The sequence below is a fragment of the Nanorana parkeri genome, unplaced genomic scaffold (assembly GCF_000935625.1).
Source record: "Nanorana parkeri isolate BGI_ZX_2015 unplaced genomic scaffold, ASM93562v1 scaffold192, whole genome shotgun sequence".
Lineage (NCBI taxonomy): Eukaryota > Metazoa > Chordata > Amphibia > Anura > Dicroglossidae > Nanorana > Nanorana parkeri.
In genome coordinates this window covers 1,192,470-1,209,369 of record NW_017306460.1, presented here as the reverse complement: position 1 = coordinate 1,209,369, position 16,900 = coordinate 1,192,470, and the positions used below count along the sequence as shown (strand labels likewise).

Here is a 16,900-nt window from a genome sequence, read left to right as displayed (position 1 = left end):
CCCCCCTTTCAAAGCCTTACCTGGCACTGCGCCTGTTCCCATTAAATGTAGAGTTTGCTCACAACCCTTTATCAGCTCACATTTGTTATGCAGCTAAAGATCTGTGCATGGGGATGCTGGTTCATATGACTTATCACCTCATAAAAGAATATTACATGCGGCCTCCTCACAAGATGAATCTATCAGCTTCCTGCAGCATTTTGTGCTAGTGAGCAATCTGAGGCAATAAAGCACAAATGGGAAAGTAAATGTTAATATCTGTCGGCAGTGATGGATGACCTGCCCTGCACACTATGCCAGACATCCTTTATAAACCAAGATCGGGAGTTTCCACAAGGAAGGCGACATAATAGGAACTTGTAAGTACTCCTACTGGCATCACAAAGCTGCTTACTTGTGGCTCTACACTACAGCCCAAAGGATGAAGTCCAAAGCCAGTTTGATATGTAAATGTCGGCACAGATCCACAAACAAAGCTGCTTCCCGTTACAAAACCTAAACTGGTCTAAAAAGGGCACCCTCTGAAACAGACTCAACCAGGGTGCCTTGACATTTTCCCACAGTGTCATGCCTTTCCATGGTGCAGGCAGGCCAGGCATCCGCACCATGGAAATGACGACATTAATCCAGGGAGGGTGGTGGGATCCATTCAGAAAAGGATGGAATTTCCCCTCCATCTAGGTTTACTTCGCCTCCCACCCTCTGCCATGCTTCCGCAGCTACATGTGTGATGGGGGGACTGAGGACTCCCCTTCCCTCATGTGAAGGGAACTCCTGTGGAGAAGGGGGGGGATACTGGGGCATCTCATGTGAAGGGGGGACTGGTGTCAGCATCCCCCCCCCTTCCCTCATGTGAAGGGAACTCCTGTGGAGAAGTGGGGGGTTCCTGGGGCATCTCATGTGAAGGGGGGACTGGTGTCAGCATCCCCCCCCCTTCCCTCATGTGAAGGGAACTCCTGTGGAGAAGGGGGGACTATGATATGAAAGGGTGCCTGATGTGAAAGGGGCCTACTGTGAGCAGGCGGACCCCATTTTTTTGTGTGATATCAGACTGCTATCTGGGACAAGGGTTTGGCATGGATTTTGAAAGGGCCACAACGTGTTTTACATTTGTACACTTTAGACTGGGGTGCCTCGAGGTGTTGCATACTTTTAAAGAGTGCCGCAACTGAAAAAAGGTTGAGAAATGCTGCTCTAAAAAACACAATAGTTGGAATCTTTACTATATTGTAGATCCTATTCATTCAACCAGAAGAGAAATCACCCCAAGAACAATTTCACCCGATTCTCCCAACAGCTGGTTAACTCGCACCAAACAAAAATGTACCTGCAGTTTTGTTGGGTGAATCTTCTTTATAAATAAACCCCAAAGTGTCTCTCAATCCGAATCTATGAAGGGATGGCAGATGGCATTAGAAATTGGTGAATCACCACCGATGGGGTTATCAAAGAGGCACAAGTATACTATTACTTGTATTGCAAGGGATTGGAAATTGATCATATTCATAAATCAAAGACAAGTAGCACCCCTTTGATTTCATTATTCCCCACTGAGATTTTCTATCCTGACCGCAGCTGAAGATTAAAGTGATATTAAAGTCAAATGTATTTTAAGCGATTTCAAATGCTGATGAAAATCACTTACAATGGAAGCTGCTCATTGATGTATAAAAGTTTTAGTTTTCTGCAGAACTAGCTGGGCCCCTGAGCACTGGCCCTGATATCCTGTTTCAGGATGGCTCCTTTCCCTTACAGGGTCCCATGAAGCCATCCTTGGGTGTAATAGTAAGCTGTGTGCGCCCAAAATCAGACAGGCAGAGCAGGTCAAGACGCTCCTCTGCTCCCCACTCTTCCCTTCCTCCCCACTCTTCCAAGCTAGTAGATGGACAGCTACTGGAGACTGCTGTCTCTTGTGATCTTGTACTGGACAGGAAGTTCAGGGAAGCTGAGAGAGTTGGAGCGGTTTGGAAACCTGACTAAGTGTTTGGGAATATAAAGAAATACTTTGTGCAGATGTATATATGTGTGTGATCTGAGTTCATTAGTGAAAGACAAGTTTGAGAGTTTAATACTACTTTAACCATGGCACAGGAGTCATTATCAAAAGGAAACTCTAGACAGTGCAGTTCAAAAAGAAATACGTAAAAATGGCCAAGGTCCGATGTATATTCCTAGACTAAGAATTTTTAAAGAAAATATTTCTAAAAAAGTTTTGGGTCTGTAGCAGATAAATGCCTCTCCACCCATACCACAGGAATTATCAAATTAACCCCTTCGTGACTGACGACGTACAGTGTACGTCGCCAGCATCGGGGCTGTTTAAACAGACTCCCGGTGACTTTTGCCGCCGGGAGTCTGTTTAAACATGTAGAGCCGACTGTCGGCTTTACAACAGAAGCGATCCTGGCGACTTACCTTGTCGGGTGCGCCTACGTATGAAGACGACGAACGCGCTACACATGTTTGGTATCGCCGCTCACGCCGGAGTGAGAGCAATAAATTCTAGGGCCAGTATTTTGGGGTATCTCTAAATTGATGACCTGTGGGGGTTTTTAAAGCGTCTATGGACTTTTTGGGGTACTGGGGTTTTTCACCGTTTTACGGATGCACGCAATTTGTAACCTGGGCATGTTGGGTATCGTTTTACTCGTTGTAACCTCATCTTTTATATTTCATTTTAAAAAAATGGGTATTTTGTTGTGTTTTGGGGCATTTAATTACATTTTTCACTAAATATTGGGGTTTAATAAGGAGTTGCGCTAATATTGCGCAACATAAAAATTTGCAACTACCACCATTTTATTCTATAGGGTCTTGGCATTCAGAAAATATATAATGTTGGGGGGTTTTAAGTAATTTTCAGGCCTAAAATGTGGAATATAACATGGGTACAAAAAATGAAAAAAAGGCCAGTCATGAAGGGGTTAATATGGATTCAGGGCCCAGTCTGTCCAATTCAGGAGACATCAGGAGTTTTCTTAGCAGCCAGCTCCACTGACAACAGCAAGAGAGCTCTTTAAAAGTTACAACCAGCTATAATTTTTAGGGAGCATTGGCTCCCTGGGTCCTGGGATTTGTCCAGCCCTCCGCTACCTAGTACCAACACCATGATACAGTCAACCCCACAACCAGTAATAGTTGCTTGGGAATGGGTAGTCTAGATCTCGCACAGGCAGTATACCTCATATTAGATGTAAACCCTCTAAACAAAATGTTCACGTCTAGTATGCGATCTTAAAATTAAACTAAAATCTGCAGGGCACGGGGTGGGCTGTTGCACATTTGACCATGATTGCACACTTGCCTATGAAAGTGCCTTCCTCCAGCACTGAGAGATGCGGGATCCAAATAGCTAACCCATAGCCCTCTTCTCCAATGCTTCTACCTGATCCCCCTGCTACTCTTCAGCCACTGATATGTAACTGCTGCACCTAGGCACAAGTTTCATAGACCAGGATAGCACTGGCCTCTGACAGATACCAAGAATAAGCAGGAAGCATATACTGCACATGCGCCATACAAGAATAAGCAGGGAGCATATACTGCACATGTGCCATACAAGAATAAGCAGGGAGCATATACTGCACATGTGCCATACAAGAATAAGCAGGGAGCATATACTGCACATGTGCCATACAAGAATAAGCAGGGAGCATATACTGCACATGTGCCATAGAGTCTACGTAGAAGCTTAAAAACAATTGCTTAGGGGGAAGAATTTTTTGTCAGAACTCTGCCAAAATAAAATTAATTTCTACTAGCATTTTTAGCTTTAACTACAAGTACAAATGCCCTGCCTGTGGGATTCAGACTTGGTTTTGAAGGTCAAAGTTTTAGGGTTTGCTTGGATAAAACACTAACCTAGAACAAATATGTGCATACAAAGTTCTGACATTTTACTGGCTGCATGCTTGCCCCTGATCATCGACCAATTAATAAAACAAAGATCATTATTACAGCCCTATAACTTGAACTCTCAAGTTAGTGATGGCACCCCTCCCCCACACACCTTTATTTATATACAGACAGGTTCCCTCAAACCTGTGACAAGACAGGAACACTCAAAATTCCCCAAAAGTATTTTCTCTGACCTTCAGAATTTTTATGGTTGTAATGAATATAGCCCCAGATAAAATTGCCCAGTGTGGTAAATATAACCGCTCTATAATAAAACCCCCGCAGACCGGTAGTAAACATGAGGACATCAATGTTTGGTCCTTGAAGTTGCTTGATTTCTGAAAATTGTTACAATACACAACATGTTACTTGCTTATTCCAATCTGGCATAGCATACATGAAAATGTAGATCAATGGAAACCCAAAACAAAAAGAATGATTGCTTTTCATTATGGAGTTGACTAAACAACTTCACGTTAACAAGAGAGAAAAGTGTTGAATAAATTACTTAAAAAAAAAAACCCTGTTTCCTGAATTCGCTCAAATGAAAGTCATTTAATTTCAGGACTACAAGCCTTTCATATGGGCCGCATCACAGTAACAAATACAGTTTCAATCAACGTTTTCCATGCTGTGAGTTCCAAACTTCTAGCAGCACTTCCAGCCTCCTGGCAGGCAGCTCAAGTAACTCGGCTCACATGGGCAGCAGCCTTCCTCCTCCTCCTCACCTCCATCCACAGGGCTGCCGGGACTCTGTTATTCTAGATTTATAGTGTTGGGACAATGGGGATTACATGTCCTGGACAGGAAAGAAATGTTTGGATTACCAGAGGTCAGCAAGGATTGAACTGTTAATAGTTTGACCTCTCTGTAGTCCTACTGCGTTTCCCCGAAAATGAGACAGTGTCTTATATTTTTTTTGGCTCAAAAAAACACTAGGTCTTATGTTCGGGGTAGGTCTTATATTTTAGCAATTCCCAAAAATAGTACAAGGTCTTATTTTCGGGGTAGGTCTTATTTTCGGGGAAACACTGTAGTTTTTCTACAAAGCTTCCTTTCCAGTTTAAGGATCTCACTTGGCTCATGCAAAGGAGGCGCAGACAAGCGCTGGCTGGGCTGCATACTTTGACCTTCCACAAAAACTTAAAATTCAGCACAGAAAACCAATAAAACCGATCTATATTCTTCAACTTTCAATAGATGTGAATTAGATATTATGTTGTGAAAGGAACAGATACTTGTATTCACCAAAGTGGCATTAGGCGTCATTCACACTGCGGTAAGTCGAGCTGTACATATACGTGTATCGGGCCGTTTCTGAGAGGGACAGGTGCTGCCTGATCTTCCCTATGGGAGAACGCGGCCATACGCACACCCAAACTGCACATGTGTGCGGGTCCACAACCGTACCCGCACGGATGTGCAGTTCAGGTGTGCGAATTACAGCGTACGGCTATGTCCTCCCATAGGGAAGGACAGGCTGCTGCGTGCAACCACACACAGCATAAGCAGAGCTTATGAATATTTTATATAAAATGCTGAAAGGCAGCTTTTTATGACACCACTTGAGTCTAAACGTTTTATGCAAGATTAATTAAAAAATAAAACCGATGTGAACCTTGTGGATGAAGGTTGAAAGTGCCTTGTGACCAGTGAATAGGTAGGTGCTGTGCAAGAACTTCAGAGATGTGAAGATATGTCACCAGCATTTCAAAATGCAAAGAAAATAGTTTATTGCAAATAACATCACATAGGTCAAAATTGCCAATGCTTCAGGGCTGTGCCTCAAGGCGACACTGGCGTCACGGTGTCACCTTAAGGAAGGAACCCTGCACAGCCCTGAAGCATTGCCAATTTTGACCCATGTCATGTAATTTGCAATAAACTATTTTATTTGCATTTGGAGTGCTGGTGACCTATCTTCACACCCCTTGTGGTAAAATATATATTGTACACTGAGCCGCACATGTGCAGCTGTGTACAGTCTCAGCATGCCTTTGATGCCAGGGCAAAACTCCATTGCACATGCATGTTATAACTGCTACATTCAGAGAATCCCAAATTTGCAGCAATAACAGCTTTACCGACCCTTGGCAGGTCAACGGTACCTGCCCTACAGATGTGAAAGCATGGTCATGCACTTGGCTTTTTGGTGCATTGAGGCTCATGAAGGGCTTCGTAAAGTGAACAGGGTGCCTTCAATGCACAAATTAAAATATGCGTTAACACGTGCACAGGAGTGAATGGAGTATTAGACCTCATTTACACAGGCAGTGACATACATGCGTTTAAACAAACCAAAACGTAGGAGGCCGTATAGGAAATTTCAAACAACGCTTTCTGTGGTTCTTTCCAGAGGTGGAACTAGCTCGTAGAGGTTTTGCAGTACCGGCCAGTGCATCATAGAGGGCACTTTGGCTTGCAGGTTCATCACCCAAATGGTTGTGCATAACATAGAAGTTTGGTGTAAACTTTATTATGCAGCAGTACATCAATCTGAAGCAATCAAGCTCTGACTGACAAGGGCTGGCATGACCTAAAATATATTGACAACCTTTCTAGCTCTTTATTTCTGGTAGTCTGTAAATCTCAGGACCAAAGCAATCCAAACCTATTACATTCACCCTGCAGTGGTCAGCCAAAGGCTTCAAGCACTCTTCCTTTAATTGGCTCTGCAGGTCACAGGTCTCTTATTTAAACACAACAGACATGACCATATAATGCTTCCCTGGTTATCTGCCATCCACAGTGCTCTTCGTTCATATCTTTTTATGTGCCACTTTGGAATGGACTCTACAGCTTCCAAGGGATGGATATGAGTAACAGAAAGGCTGAAGAATGTGTTTTATTGGAGAGTGACAAGAATGCGGAAGTGATGCAATGTACATCACTGCTGCATTCAGACAAGGAGGAGATCATGTGATTATCTCCCGCTGACCTCCGGTGAAAGCCGCCCTGCGGCTGCCAAGCCCTCACCGGACACAATGGGGGATCAGCAGCGGTGGGGGCCGCACGCATTATACAAGCGATCCAGCGGCTCTACAGCCGCTGTATCAGTTGCATGTAAACAGCCATCCAAGAAGCTCCTGGCCGGTCGTTTAATTACAACGGCCGGCTGGGAAGCTACTCGTGAACTAACTTTTTGATTCACCCTTGTATAAAAAGTCAATGCAGGAGTTGATGAAGATAATGAAAAAGGCTGCTGGCCTTGTGTACATATGTCATTCCAGCAGAAATTGTACATATAGCAAGGTTTTTCCATACAGTAACAGCCAGAGAGCAACAATGATCAGCTCATCATTCACCCCTACAAGAGGACTATAGTCATGATAATTTAGGACATTTAATTCCAGCAGACCACATCTACAACACACTAGTAAAGTGATGGAACCTCCAGTGCTGAACACACAATACACAATATAAGATTACACAGTTGGAAGAAATAGTCGAAGAAAAGGGGAGGCATCTTGTCATCCTGCCAAGCAGAGTCCCGTGATGTAAAAGGCAGTGCCAACAGCAGAGGATGGAATGAACATAAATGTACAGCCGGGCACTTCATAGCTGAACTCTACAGAAAAGGGCAGATCCAAAATCCTGACCATGAAAATTATCCCAAGCCTGTATGCTCATAAGAGCCGCGGGACCATTAAAAAGGAGTCAGCTCTCAAAACTTGCTTTCAAATGATGAATCCAGATCAAATACACATTATTCAGCAAAGTACTGCTTTTATATTTTTACCCAAGCACTTAGTCATCATGTTCCCAAACAGCTCCAACTCTCTAAGATCAGCTTCCCTGAAATTCCTATCTAGTACAAGATCACAAAGCCTGCCCTCTGAACTACAACTACATCTGAACAATGGAACATTACATAGTTACATAGTATTTGAGGTTGAATAAAGACATAAGTCCATCAAGTCCAACCTATTGTGTGTATGCATTGATGAGCTGATGTGTGCGTGTATATGAGTCCATGTGTGATTTTTCGCTTAGCTATACCTGTACCCCTGTATGTTATGGTCTCCCAGGAACTCGTCCAGGAGTCTTGAATGACTCCACACTCTTAGCTGAAATCACTTCCTGTGGCAGCGAGTTCCAGACCTTAACCGCTCGAACTGTGAAGAACCCCTTGCGCCCTGTGTGGTGAATTTTTTTTTCCACCGATTTTTGGTTGTGCCCTCTGGTCTTTGTTACAGAGCTAACCGTAAACAGTTTGTTACTGAGGTTGCCGTCACCTTGACTAGTTTATAAATAAAAATCATGTCCCCCTCTTAATCTCCTAACCTGCAACGAGAACATATTTAATTTTAACAACCTTGTTTCATAGTTCAGATCCTCGAACCCCTTAATGAGTTTGGTTGCCCTCTTCTGGACTTTTTCCAGCTCAGGGACATCTTTTCTGAGAATCGGTGACCAAAACTGGACCGCTTACTCCAGATGTGGCCGAACCAGTGATCTGTAAAGTGGCAAAATTACAGACTTGTCCCTGCAATACATTCCCTTCTTAATGCAAGACAGGACTCTGCTTGCTTTGTTTACAGCAGCCTGGCACTGCAAGCTGTTCTTCAATCTGCGGTCTATAATGACCCCCAAATCCTTCTCCGTTTCCGACTTCCCTAGTGGCACACCCATAAGAGTATAGTCCATTTGCCTATTTTTAGCTCCAAGGTGCATTACCTTACATTTATCGACATTGAATTCATTATTGCTTGCTGGAAGCAATGCATGATGGGATATGTAGTCTGTGGAAATGGAGATTACATCATATCAAGCAGCAGGGAAAGAGAAGAAAAGCACATTGGGAATCCAGGAAGTTGATGAAAGTGATGGGCAGACAGAACGCAGCACTCGCTACAGAAAGGGGATTTTTCTTTTTCCAAGTAAGATTTGATTGTATTATCAAAAACAACTCCAGTATGTATTCCTATTACAATGCTGATGTTATAACAGGACAGGATATGCCGAGACCTTACAACCCCTAACAAAAAAAACACACACACACACACACTTAATAAAAATTGCATTTAAACCCACCGAAAAAAAAAAAAAAAAAGTTTATACGGCAGGTTAGCAATCCTTAAGAGAACTACTAGGTAAGTGTTTTCCCCCATAGTTCTCCTTAGGGTGATGGGAGGACATATACTAGCGTCCTCCCGTCACCCTAAGCTCAGTATATCATGGGCAATACGGAGAGCACTGCAGCCGGGACGGATCCCTACATTACGGTCGAGATCCACCCAGTTGCGTGAGTGACAGCTGGCTCTGCCCTTCTAGAGCAGAGCCCGCCCCCCCTCCCCGTCCGTTCCTTCCTTGATAAGTCACTGCTCTCTGCAGGGAGACGTTCGTGAGCGGATCGGCAGCATGTTTCTGCTCACTTCCCGATCAATAGAGCCGACCTGTGACAAAGAAGCTGCCACAGGTCGGCTCTAAGTATGAGGTTGAGTGGAAATCCTAGATCTTTAAATGTGGTGGCTGCATTAGTTTCTTTTTTAGGCTCTTTCCTTTATTTTCACCTGCAAAATGTGGAGCAAAGACCCCTCTGCTGGGTTTCCAAATAAAACATATTTTAATTCAAATATTCATATGTGATATTTCATATTTACCTGACATTTTAGCCCTGAATAGAACAAAAATCTACTATAAAATGATACAGAATGTAAAAAGACCCCGGCGGTACTGATTGTGTGTGAAAGAAAACATGAGGATCAGTGGGGTGTTTCTGCTGGGAACTAAAACAATTCATGCTGCTCTGCTTGAGCTGAACCCTCTTCAACATGTGAAAAAGCACAGACTAGGGATGGGGAGGCCTGGGTTAAAGTAAGCAACCGAAGTAAAAAAAAAAAAAAAAATGTACAGTGCAGGAAATGGCAAAAATTGGGTTATGGTGGATTTTTAGGATTTAACTCCTATTAACAAAAATGTATCTTTTTGCGGCTTGTGGATGCGGGCGGGTCTGGCAGTGGCAAGCGTGAGGTGGGGAGGAGGTGCGGCGCGTCAACAGGGCCAACTAACCAGAAGCCAATTAATCGATGAATGAAAAAAGTTGCCAACTTTTTCGATCAATTATGTCGATTAGTTGTTGCAGCCTTAATCTTATCACTCGGCTGTAGATCCTCAAAACATCTCTGAATTGGTGCTGACACTGTCCTTCCTTCTGGAGGGTGGCTACTTTTGTTCCCCATGGTCCCTGTGTGTGTTGTAAAGTAGCCACCGCACCAAGATCACTCCCGTGATTGACTACAGTCTCACGTTTAGATTACTAATTTGTATTGAGATTGTAGTCCATCACAGGAGTGAGCTTGGAGCGGTGGCTACTTTCCAACACACACAGACTATGGAGAACAAAAGTAGCCACCCTCCAGAAGGACAATGTCAGCACCAATTCAGAGATGATTTGAGGATCTACAGCCGAGTGATACACAAATAAGTAGGGATGTCCCAATACCGATACCAGGCATTTTCACTTGTACTCGTGAAAATGCCCCGATTATTAAGGCCGATACCGGCCCTTTACATTTCAAACAGCAGCGGCCGTCCGAGTCCCCGTGCTTGCGGGGACCTCTACAGCATGCTGGGGACCGGCAGATAGCCATCCATGGCAGTGCCTGTCCGGTTCTTCATCTCCTCCTCCTTCCCGGGGCGCAGGCACAGCCATGGACAGCCCCGGGGGCGGAACTATCGCCCTAGGGCTAGAAGCTGGGGATTACTGCTGCACACTAACTGGGAGGACTGGGCCGGTACGGCCGGACTGGACATGGCAGCATCGCTGGTCTGGACCTGAGGGAGGCTGGGTCCCGGCATCGCCGGTAAGGTGGAGTGCCCGCAGAGCCACTGCAGATGTCCACGTCGCCCGGTGAGATTGACACGCAGCCTGGTGAGAGGAATTCTGCTTTGGGGACATGTATTCAGTTCTGGTGACATCCGTATTTAGCCCTGGTGAGAACCTGCCCTAAAATCAGTTTGTGGGGTTTTAGAAAAAAAAAAATGTCACACGTCCCTTTAAGAAAAAGTATCAGTAATTGGTATCGGCAAGTACATGAGGGGAAGTACTTGGTCTTAAAAAAAAGTGGTATAGGGACATCCCTACAAATATGATATATTTTTGTTGATTTAACTCCGGAGTTTAGTGTCCCTTAAACAGTGTGATGACACGAAGTTCTGAAGTCAAATGATGCTCCATAAAACATTAGGTCACATGTCTAGATCACATGTCTATAGATGGCAAACATAAATTCCACTTCTGTGCTCCATAAACAAGGTGAGGAGTCGTAGTGTGCGCCCCGTGTACATTGCCTCATACACAAATCATATGATGGTAACAGAAGGGAACAAAGTTCACATACAGATCTCTGACCACCATCATTTATATCTTGAACAGTAGACGGACCTAATGAGACCAGAATGAATTATCATTTCTCATGTCTAGACAACACCAAGGAAATACGCCTGTGGTAGAATAAACCATTCTATCGCACAAATCCGCCTGCACCGTTCCAGAGCATTTGGTTTAGATGAAGTCCCCAGGACCAGATCGCTCCCACCCCGCAGGTTGTCAGATAAAGAGGACATGTGCTTCACATTAATTCATTTCTACCACACGCCTTTTATTTCCTCAAGCAGAAATGCTTTCCAGCAAAGTGATTTTCTCCAAGAGGTTACGACCGTGTGGTAATCAGCAACCACCATAATTGCCAAATCCAGATTATGATATCAAACTACAAATCCCATCTTCTCAAAATATCGAACCTATATAGACTGCAAAAGGTGAGCAGAGCTGCAACGCCCAGCTAAGGCTTTTGTTAATATGTGTTGCCATCAGCAGTATCAGTGAAGAAATTAATAGCGTACTGATTGGAATGACAACAATTCTAGGGATTAAACGGCTAAAAGGCAGAACTTTGAACCCTAAAACTGACCACACGTGTATTGAAGTTATAGCTAAACTTTAGGATCAAAAAATATTTAAAAAGACAAGAGCCAGGTAGGCGTGCTCCTACTCCATGAGGGATGTGCTGGCTGGTTTTACCAGTGCAGCCCTAACACAAGACAAGGCAATTTGCCTCGTCACGGATGGACAGCGTTCAGTGTGCCCATAGACCTTAATGAAATGTCACAGTGCAATGTGCCAGGATTGGCGTATCAGCATTGTGCCGGCCACCACACACACCAGCAGCTGTGCAATGTAGCCTAGTGTGACTAGATCCTGAATTTCGGTGAACTTTGTGTTCTTCGGTGTAGTAATCAAGCATGACACTTGGCTCTGTGCCGGAGTGTCCTGTAATAAAGACCGGTCACTGCTGATCTCTCCCCTTGTGCAGAGTGACTGGTCTAGTCTCCGCCCCCTTGTATAATAAAAATTGTCACTGTTGCTCTCGCTCACTGTGCAGGGTGACTGGTCTGGTCTCCACCCCCTCCTGTAATTTTCTGTAGCCAGCTTGTAGTGGGTGGAGCTCACAAAATGGATTTATATATTGATTACTATTCTGATGCAGCTACAATTCCCTCACAAAGGCATTTTTAGGTCCCCCTCCAAGTCAGAGATCACTACAATGCGGTCATACACTACAGACCGCATTGCATCAGTCCCTCACACTACAGACCGCATTGCATCAGTCCCTCACACTACAGACCGCATTGCATCAGTCCCTCACACTACAGACCGCATTGCATCAGTCCCTCACACTACAGACCGCATTGTATCAGTCCCTCACACTACACACCACATTGCATCAGTCCCTCACACTACACACCACATTGCATCAGTCCTTCACATCCCACACACTACAGACCGCATTGTATCAGTCCCTCACACTACACACCACATTGCATCAGTCCTTCACATCCCACACACTACAGACCGCATTGTATCAGTCCCTCACAAAGAACTGAAAACTCTGGTCAGACTCGAGAATGACAAACTGTACGTCTAACTTCCGGGACCATTAAATGCCACGAACAGCAGACAGATCTCAACCACCTCCCAAATATTTTCCTATAGTGTTGCATAGCTTTTTCAGTCGATTCTGGAGAACAAACATTACATCAGCCGAAAATGCAGTAACGCTGCCAAGTCTTTTTACGGAATGCCTTCTGTTGTATGTTACAAAGACCAAAGACTATCAGTTTTGGATTTTCACCGAGGTACTTGGTTAAATTTACCAGCTAGTTAGATTCTCTTCATGGCCCAAGAGAAAAGAAGGCAGCAGTGACAAACCAATGTGCAGTCAATAAGAACTCATCATGCCCACGTCTCAGAGTTCACTTAGTCTATCATCTTGGCTAAAGAGCACTTACTGAACCCGCTCTGTGTATGTATGTGTGAGATATATATTTATATTAGGGATGCGCCGATATATCGGCCGAAAATTGCACTTTTGGCTCAAGTGCCATTTTCCTACCGTTACATCGGCACATCCCTGCCGTCTTTCCTCCCCGCTGGGCGCTGCTCTGTGTCCCAGCGGGGAGAGAAAAAGTGTGACAGCCGGCCGAGCGCTGCAGGAGGAGAGTCCTGGGATCGGCTGGAGTCTCTCCTCCCACACCGCTCAGCCTCCCATGACAGTGTCAGAGAGGAGAGCAGTACAAACACTCAGTTAACATAGCATTTTAACTTTTTCCACAATTATGAATGAATGGGAAGTGATCTACATCCCCCTCCAGTTCATTCATAGTTGTGGTTATAGTAAACATACTCTGGTATGAATGATCAGGAACACTCAGCATAGAGGATTCCTGTTCATTACAGGGGCTGCAGAAAAAGAGATTGGAGGGCTCCGTGTCCCCAATTTATTTTTCTATTTTAAAAAAGGGAAATATCAGGGATCTGTTTAGACCCCTAATATTTCCCCGATGCCCTTAAAAAGTAAAAAATAAAAACATATTTAATAAAAAACCATTAAAAAGTTTAAAAATATATTTTATAGGTACTCAGAAGACAAAACAAATGCCTTTCCTGGCCCTAAACACTGACCTGTGCAAGCAAACAAACCAAAGATTCACAGTGGATCAGACTAACCACCTTATACCCACCAGGCCTGAACAGAGACCTAAAGTCACCTATATTTAGCATTAGAATACTTGCATCTGTTCCGATTACCATGTTAGTTACATCTTGTGTTGCTATGTAGACATTGTGATAAAGTGACGCTAAACTCCAGAGGTAAATCTTAAAAATACATTCAAGTACCTTAACTATTAATGTGCATCACTCATCTGTAGATCCTCAAATCATCTCTGAATTGGTGCCGACACTGTCCTTCCTTCTGGAGGGTGGCTACTTTTCTTCCTAGTGTTGCACTACAATCTCATGTTTAGTTTACATATTTGTATGGAGCTTGTAGCCCATCACAGGAGGGAGCTTGGAGCGGTGACTACTTTACAACACACGCAGGGACCATGGGGAACAAAAGTAGCCACCCTCCAGAAGGAAGGACAGTGTCAGCACCAATTCAGAGATGATTTGTGGATCTACAGCCGAGTGATACACAAATAAGATACATTTCTGTTAAGTTAGGCCCCTTTCACATGAGCGTTCCTATCAGATCCCCTGTCAGTTTTTCGGTCGGACCGGAATGGATGCTCCATGCAAGTCTATGAGCAGCCTGGTGTCCGTTTACAACCGGTTACCCCCGGCTAGGTCCGGAAAAACAAATGGATCAGAGATCCATTTTGCCGGACCACGGGTAATCCGATGTTAGCGGACACATGTCCACACATGGGGTCTGGCAGTTGTTTCCATTACAAGATGGAGAAAAAAAAAACAAAAAAAAAAAACTGTACGGACACTGATATCACAGCGGTGACATCCGCTCTGTGCTGCTGTGATCAGAAAAGGATCTGTTGATGGATCCTCTCCTGACACACTCATCTGAAAAGGACCTCAAGGTACTTGAATGCATTTTTAAAATGTAACTCTGGAGTTTAGTGTCACTAACATATTCCTTCTAACAGCCATTTCTGCCCCAATGATAGGGATTTAGAGCTGCAGCTAACGATTATTTTCAAAATCGATTAGCCGATTATTAAGTTCGATTAATCGGTTAATCGGATAAACAATAAAAAAAAAAATTAAAAATGGCTCCAGTGATGGACTACTAGTTTGTATTGAGATTGTAGTCAATCACAGGAGCAAGCTTGGAGCGGTGGAATAAAATAGTGTGGTGTGCAATATAGTGAAAAAGGAAAGTGTAAAATTATACACCAATGAATGCAGAATGGCACCGGCTATAGAGGACTACAAATCCCAGCAATAGTACATTATACAGCGCAATGCAGAATATCACCAGCTATAGAGGACTACAACAAATCCCAGCAATAGTACATTATAGCTGGCGGTATTCTGCATTGCGCTGTATAATGTATTATTGCTGGGATTTGTAGTCCTCTATACAGCGCAGTGAAGAATATCACCAGCTATATAGGAATACAACAAATCCCAGCAATACATTATACATACAGTGTATAATGTATTGCTGGATGTGTATTCCTATGTATAATATACAGCACAATGTACCATCAGCTATAGAGGAATACAAATCCCAGCAATACATTATAGAGCACCATGTGTGGGAAAGGGCAGGCTTACCTGAGCAGTCTTCCAGCAACTTGCTTCTGAGATCGGACCTGTCTATCGGCGGCTGTCATCCCCCCACACCTGCTCCTCCTTACTACATCTCCCCGCGTCCCTGTGCCGATCGTGGATGTGGGCGGGCGGTGAGTGTGAGGCGGGGAGGAGGTGCGGCGTGAAGAGCGTGGATGCGGGCGGGTCTGGCAGCGGCGAGTGTGAGGTGGGGAGGAGGTGCGGCGCACAGCGTGTGGAGCTGTGAACAGGGCCAACTGATCGGAAGCCGATTAATCGATTATTGAAAAAGTTGACAACTTTTTCAATAATCGATTATAATAGATTATAATAGATTATGTCGATTAGTTGTTGCAGCCCTATAGGGATTGGAGGTTGCTACGTTACATGTGGGAAAGCAGATACTGGCCGGCTTATGATAGATCAGAAGGAGAAGACAATCGGATGTCACCATGTTTTGGTACATATTCCGTATTTGTAGGGAACATAATAAAAATAAAAGGGTGCAAAGTTGAGTCCAGGGAGCAGCAGATTTTGAAGAGCGGTTTATTATCTGTCCATACAATGATGTATAGTGACAGCTCTGATTAGACAACATTCCGCAATGTGTGGGGAGAGGAACTTCATATCTCATGGATGCTGCCCACTTGCGTTTGATCCTTAGGAAAAACTAAATAACGAAAAGGGAGATGGAGTAAATCAAGGAAAGGCGATAAAATACTAGAGATAACTGAAGGTGATGGGAACAGCAGGAGAATCCCACTTACACATTACTGAATGGAAAATTCAGCTGACAATAAATAGTAGGTAGCACATACCAGAAGAAGTAATCTTTGGTAAAACACTGCTACACTCCCCAAAATAATACAGAGTTCATTCAGATAGGAATTTAAATACCAAAATGAGTGTACTGGTAATGGGGAGGTGCATACAGTTAGAGAACTATGGGGTCAGTGTTTTTCCCCATAGTTCTCCTTAGGGTAACGGGAGGACACAAACTAGCATCCTCCAGTCACCCAAAGATTCGACAGGTAAGTCGCCAGGATCGCTTCTGTTGTAAAGCCGACAGTCGGCTCTACAAGTTTAAACATACTCCCGGCAGCAAAAGTCACCGGGAGTCTGTTTAAACAGCCCCGATGCTGGCGACGTACACTAAGTCGTCAGTCACGAAGGGGTTAAAGAGCAAATGAAGATTAAAAAAAAAATCTGGATTAATGGATACTCTGTTCTCTCGCATCGCTGGAACAGAAGGAATGTATGACACGGCTATAGGAGAGACCAGAACAAAAACTATAGCAGGGACCTTTGACCTGGAATTTGTAAAGCAGTATACAATGGTTTAGAGCTGCAGCTAACGATTATTTTCAAAATCGATTAGTTAGCCGATTATTAAGTTCGATTAATCGGTTAATCGGATAAACAATAAAA

At 44.0% G+C, this 16,900-nt stretch overlaps 1 protein-coding gene across 1 annotated transcript in view; it reads right to left on the bottom strand.

Moving 5' to 3' along the window:
• Nucleotides 1–10,698, bottom strand: part of RYK (receptor-like tyrosine kinase) — a 112,156-nt gene extending 101,458 nt beyond the window's left edge. The window contains exons 1-2 of the mRNA XM_018555326.1: nt 10,619–10,698; nt 6,006–6,093 (exon numbers count right to left, since the gene is read on the bottom strand). Of these exons, the coding sequence (XP_018410828.1) occupies nt 6,006–6,093; nt 10,619–10,698 (168 nt within the window). The remainder of the gene's footprint in view (nt 1–6,005; nt 6,094–10,618) is intronic.
• Nucleotides 10,699–16,900: the final 6,202 nt, after the last annotated feature.